The sequence below is a fragment of the Pyxicephalus adspersus genome, chromosome 10 (assembly GCF_032062135.1).
Source record: "Pyxicephalus adspersus chromosome 10, UCB_Pads_2.0, whole genome shotgun sequence".
NCBI classification, from domain to species: Eukaryota; Metazoa; Chordata; class Amphibia; order Anura; family Pyxicephalidae; genus Pyxicephalus; species Pyxicephalus adspersus.
The window spans coordinates 7,069,152-7,075,591 of NC_092867.1; the positions used below are offsets into that span (position 1 = coordinate 7,069,152).

At 41.0% G+C, this 6,440-nt stretch overlaps 1 protein-coding gene across 1 annotated transcript in view; it reads right to left on the minus strand.

Annotated features, from left to right (window-relative positions):
• Positions 1 to 35: 35 nt before the first annotated feature.
• MRPL51 (mitochondrial ribosomal protein L51) overlaps positions 36 to 6,440 on the minus strand; it is a 7,793-nt gene continuing 1,388 nt past the window's right edge. Inside the window, exons 2-4 of the mRNA XM_072424523.1 lie at positions 5,654 to 5,735; positions 4,796 to 4,900; positions 36 to 266 (exon numbers count right to left, since the gene is read on the minus strand). Coding sequence (XP_072280624.1) covers positions 70 to 266; positions 4,796 to 4,900; positions 5,654 to 5,735 — 384 coding nt within the window. The 3' untranslated portion in view covers positions 36 to 69. The remainder of the gene's footprint in view (positions 267 to 4,795; positions 4,901 to 5,653; positions 5,736 to 6,440) is intronic.

Below are 6,440 nucleotides of genomic sequence, written 5' to 3' on the forward strand. Positions count from 1 at the left end.
TGAAAGAACAGATATGAAATAATGAAAGAACAGAGTAGATATGAAATAACATTTTATTTAGACAAACAGTTAGCGGTGTTTTCCATAGCGGTTAAACCTCTTGTACAAGTAGTGGATCCTCTTTTGTAGTTTATGTCTGTCCTCAAAAAACATTCTGCTTCCAACCATCATTTTCTTCCTAAGACATCTCTCCAACTCATTTCCTTTCCAGCCCCGCACCCATGAGGGTCCTATAATCAGCTGCTTGGGGTGAACTTTAAAGTCGCCTGTAAAAAAAAAGTGTAAGGGATGTGAATTAAAGGGATTTTCAACTTTCTGAAACATAGAATATTGAGAGCAGAACAAGACCAAGTGGTGAACATGCTTCTGGTGAAGAAAAGTCCTGCAGTGAAGAAGGTCCTGAAGGCACAATAGGAAACGAGAAGAGACTCCATATCAGACTGAAGTCCCTGGAACAGGAATGTGCCCATAAACAACGTGTCCTCATATAGGCAGGTCAAGGTTTGTGTTATGGATGACCCCTGTTCACCACCGAAAGCATCAACAATGGGAATCTGAGGGTCAGAAATGACCCAAGTAGCAATGGAAGAAGATGGCCTGGGATAATAAATCTCATTACTTTTTAGATGTTGTGTATGTCTGGGATTCATGTGCTTCATCATCTTGGAAAAGAAAAGGCAACATGAAGCACTATGGGAAGAAGGGCGACTGGTAGAGCCTTGGTGCACGATACACACCTCATGCCTTTTGAAATCAGAACTTCTCAGGCGGTACATGGCAGACCAACAAAAAATTAAGCAAGTGCATTTAATTTTTTGGCTGATCAGTGTATGTACACCAATAATATAACTGGAATAATGGTTAAGGGAAAAGCCTCCAACGAGGACCCATTTTCCTCTACCAACTGCCCAAGAAGGAAGTTATTTTAGGAGTCCTCCACGTACTTCTGGGCAGCTCAGTGGTTAGCACTCTAGATCTCTTTGCAGCACCCAGGTGCAACCCTAGGCCAGGACACTATCTGCATGGAGTTTGCATGGGTTTCCTCCGGATACTCAGATTTCCTCCCACATTCCAAAAAACATGCAGTTAGGTTAACAAGCTTTCCCCCACAATTGGCCTTAAACTGATGTAATGACATATGACTATGGTAGGGACATTAGATTGTGAGCTCCTTTGAGGGACAGCTACTGACATGACTATGGACTTTGTACAGAGCTCTGTAATAGGTCGGCACTATATAAATACTGTATGATGATATTAATATGTTTCACTAAAAAAAAAAAAAAAAAAAAAAAAAAAAAAAAAGCATTAACTATCACAATCACCAAAATATTTATCTCTTTGCTCTTTTTATTACAAAGTGATATCCGGGAAGGCATGAGGTTACCAACCTCATGCCTTCCCTGATATATACTGTAAGTCATTGTGGCAGCTGGATGGGTACCAGATCAGAATAGTTGGGTAAATCTGGGAAAAATAATCTATATTGCAGGAGTATTGTGATAATATGAAGGGAAAAAAAATATAATCTAGAAAAAATATTGCATAAATCAATGTGAAATGTGTGATGATATTAGATAAAGATTAACAAATGTGACTTCGGATATACAAAGCATTCTGATCTTCTTCCAACCCTCAAACTAATAATAGATCATGTCCTCCCTTCCTCTCGTTGATATTCCACATGGAATGCGGAGGCCGATGTCTATGGGATTTGTTTTAGTTGCTCCAATGAACTCAGTGTGTACTTTTACTCCCCCACATCTGATCTTTGCACCCTGAAACTCCAGATGATGTGTACAGAGACAAAGCATTGCATTCTGGAGCTTAACCCTTAGAGCAAAACTAAACTCCAATAAATTGTGAGTCAGCAGATCCTTTAAGTCATAAAACAAATCTAACTGCTTGTGTGTAATCTTCCATTGAATGTATGTTGAGCTGTGTGCTCTTGTGTCATGTATTTGTGTCATTTGCAACCACTATGTACAGCGCTATGGAATATGTTGGTGCTTTATAAATAAAGTATATTTATTACACCGGCAAACAATTTTGAACAAATTTTTAGTTGACTTCAATTTTTAAGCCTATTTACACTAAAATAGGTCTGCTGATTCTGAAAGTGCAGTTAGTTTTATTCTATCACCTCAGGTTTTTTCTCTACAGCCTATATTAATGCGATACTTATAGGATTTGTATGGGCTATTCATTTACACACAAGACAGTGTGGTCAGAGGTTGCGCGCTGCTCTACATAGTGAATAAGCAAAATGTATTTTTCTACTTACACACGTATTTCCTTCCTTTTTAAGATCATGTCTGGCTCTGATGTTTCTTGTCATAAGTGCCTAAGAAACCTAAATTATTTTGTTATATCTGTGGCAGTTTCCCCATTCCCAGTCAAAGGGAGAACATCAGCACATTTGTAGAGCAAGCCTATTTGGCATATTTCAAAGTTAAACTTGGTGATAAAGATAATTCTTGGGCCCCTCATAAAGTGTGCAAACAAGTGTGTGGAGGGTTTAGGGATGTGGGCAAAGGGAACACGTGATAAGATGTCATTTGGTATACCTATGGTTTGGCGAGAGCCAGGAGATCATCTCAGTGACTGTTACTTTTGTATAGTGAAAACTTCAGGATATAACAAGAAAAATAAATGTAACATAGAGTACCCTAGTCTACCATCGGCTATATGACCAATGGCTCATTCAGATGAAACTCCAGTGCCAGTTTTCCTTACACCACCCTCTCTTGAACAACATGATTATGTTGATAAACTAGGTGACAACAATGATGTAGAGTTTGAAATTGAAGAGGACTCGGCATGAGTTGAGTGATTTGGGACTATCGAAGAAGGCTTCAGAACTCCTAGACTGCGTTAGAAAAACTTACTTGAAAAAGGAACGAAGGTACCGTACTTTCGAACCAGAGAAATTGCATTTCTGAAGTACTTTAGAACTGACAAAGGCTTTGTGTATTGCCATAACATACCTGGTTTATTGGAGGAATTGGTAATACCAATCTATAACTCACTTGAATGGTGACTATTCATCGATAGCTCATAGCGGAGCTTAAAGTGTGTCCTCCTTCACAATGGCAATATATTTGGGTCAGTCCCATTTGGCCATTCAGTTTCTCTTTGTGAAGAATATGCAGGCATAAAGAGTCGTTGGGTTGGGTTGGGAAACACAATTGAGTCACCTGTGTTGACCTTAAATGGTATGCTTCCTTCTTGGTCAGCAACGCGGATACGCCAAGTATCCCTGTTATCTGTACATGTGGGACAGCAGAGCTCATGAGAGGCATTGGGTGGAAAGGAATTGGACTCCAAGATCTGCCCTAAAACCAGGTGATCCAAACATTCTACATGAGCCACTTTTGTTGATAGAAAGAAAATTATTTTCCCGCCTCTGCACATGAAACTGGGTCTGATGAAGCAGTTTGTTAAAGCTTTGCCAACTGAAGTAGAATGTTTCAAGTACCTCATTTTGGCATTTCCTAGCCTGTCATTTAAAAAAATTAAAGGCCGGCGTGTTTGATGGTGCACAAATTCGGCAGCTCATCAAAGATGAACATTTCATCAGGACAATGTCAGAAGTCGAAACGAATGCTTTGGTTATCATTCAAAGCCATTGTCTAGGACTTTATTGGAAACACACGAGCAAATAATTACACAGAAATTGTTCAGAAACTCTTGGAGAGGTACAAAATGTTTGGTTGCAATATGATCATCAAGGTGCATTTTCTCCATAGCCATCTTTCTAACTTCCCGGAAAACCTTGGTGCAGTCTGTGATGAGCAAGGTGAACGATTCCACCAAGATTTAAAGGTCATGGAAGGACGCTATCAGGGTAGATGGGATGTACATATGATGGCTGACTATTGTTGGAGCATCCGGCGGGATTGTCCTAACACTGAACACTCCAGGAAAAACTATAAGCATAAATGTTTACTTTAACCGCTTACCCGATTAGTTTTCAAATGTTTTACTCTAAGAAAAATGTCACAGAGTTACAATAAATCCTTTGTATGAACAAAAGAAATTTAAACAGTACATTCAAGTTATTATTTCATTATTTTTTCATTGTATGTAAAATTTGTATGTTTTTTGACAAAAATGGAGGGTATCCTGTATCTTAAAAACTGAATGTGATAGAAAAAAACTGGGGTCATTTCTGGATTAACCACCCAAAAATTAGTAAAAAAAAAAGAAGTGTAAGATCTAACTCAACAAACAATGCGTTCCCAGTGTTATTATTAAACAGGATATATATAGTGTCAACATATTATGCAACGCTGTACATTAAAGAGGGGTTCCAAATGACAGACAGATACAGACCGTGACACGGTGAGGAGAGGACCCCGCCCAGAAAAGCTTACAATCCCTGGATTTCATAGTAATCATTGCCTAACTGCATGGTTTTGGAGCGTGGGAGGAAACCAGAATAACTGAAGGAAACCCACACAAACATGGGGAGAACCTGCAAACTCCATGCAAATTGTGTCCTGGCCGAAATTTGAACCTGGGACCCAGCGCTGCAAAGGCCAGAGTCCGAGCCTCTGAGCCACCATGCTGCCGGGATTCCAGAGTATTCGTGACTATTCATTCTGGGTGATAATCATCAGGTGTATGTGCATAGCCTTAGGTTTGCCAAGCCGCATTAAACCTTAAGGTAAACCTAGTGTGGTTTTGTCCACAGAGAGGAATGGTCTTTCAATTCCTGCCCAAGGACACCTAATTACAGAGAATAAAACAAGAAAATGATGGCACGCTGTATGAACTTTCTGCATCCACTCACCTAATATGCCAATGTTATCGTATACACCAAAAAGGGCCCTCTTCTCAGTCCAGCGATCAGTGTTTTTGGGCTGTGGTACAAAACTCCGCACCAGATTTCTGCATCCTATAAACACCCAATGAGAGAGGAGTTAAAAGGCTGTATAAAGTGCTTTATATGATTACACACTTTTAATGTTACTGCACAGTAAATCTGAGCATACAGTATCACAAACCAGCTTATGAAGAGAAGCAACGATAATCCTTAAAAAAATGTAGGGAGTCACCATACAGCTGTCACCATAACAGGGGTCCATATTGGAAGATTTCCCCATTACATATTCTGGTGACAACCCTGGTTTGTCATTTTTCAATTGACGTATGAGGACCTCCCCACACCCTAGTGTAGACAAGTACTTAGGACCAAGCAGTTGTATTTATCCTTTATTAAGCTGCCACTGGGGGACGCTAAATGTAGTACCTCCCCAGAGGCCATCAAGACAGAATGGGAGCACAAAGCCTCTTTGGATACCCGGAAGCTCTTGGCTGCTCCTTCTGTGCATGCCCTAGAAGGAGCCTTTTCTTTAATGGAAGAAAAAAATTGCAGATCTTACTCATGCACAGTGAGATCAGCAATCTTTTTTCCCCATCCACGTCACTCAATCTTGTGCCTACGCAGTGCGAGATCAGTGAGGTAGGAAGAAGAACCAAGAAGAGAAAAGATGTTGGTGCCCGGCACTTCCCCTGCACCAGGCCAAAGACGAATACCGGGACGAAGCGGGACCCAAAAAAAAAGAAACCTCCCAACAGATCTGCAGGATTAAAGGTAAGTGTGTTTTTTGGGTTTAGTTCAGATTTAAACTTAAGATGGGAAACTTACCAAGAGAAAAAGAACGTGTGGCTTGGGATACCAACGGGCAAACTGAGCGACAGCCCAACACCAACCGCGTCACAGGCCACATCTGGAAAAGAAATGTCAGATACATTAATGGAATATTACCGCCTTATCTAATCCTCAATGGTGAACAATTATTATAATGGCAGATAACCTGCAGCACCCAGGTACAGTCACCTTAAGTTAGATCAGAGGGAGGACTTGGTGTTCAATGCTATAGATTACAGCAATTCTACATTTTACAGTAATGTCCCCAAAATGTTTTTTTAACTGGGTCAGAAAAAAAGCTTTAGGTGGTTGACAGCCCCTGTATTGTGACCAAACCTTTCAGTAGCCACCCAAAAACAGCCAGGTGGTCATTGAAAAGTGCCAGTGGGTACGCCTAGCTAAAGGGTGCTGGGAGAACACTGTATGTATGTCTCTGTATAACACCAGGTGAGCTCCTTCTAAACACTACCCAGGAAGATCTACATACTAAACCCATTGTAAAAAAAATCCAGAGAGATACCCACCAACTCTATAATACCCAGACAGCCTCTTCCATATTATGCTATGAGAAAACCCAATGAGGGCCTTCTATACAAAACCCATACACCTGGAGTGCCTCCTCCTTAGTGCGTCTCTTACTATGACACCCCAAAAGCCTCCTGCATGGCGCGTTCCTTACCATGACACCTGGAGAGCCTCCTCCATGGTGCGTCCCTTACCATGACACCTGGAGAGCCTCCTCCATGGCGCGTCCCTTACCATGGCACCTGGAGAGCCTCCTCCA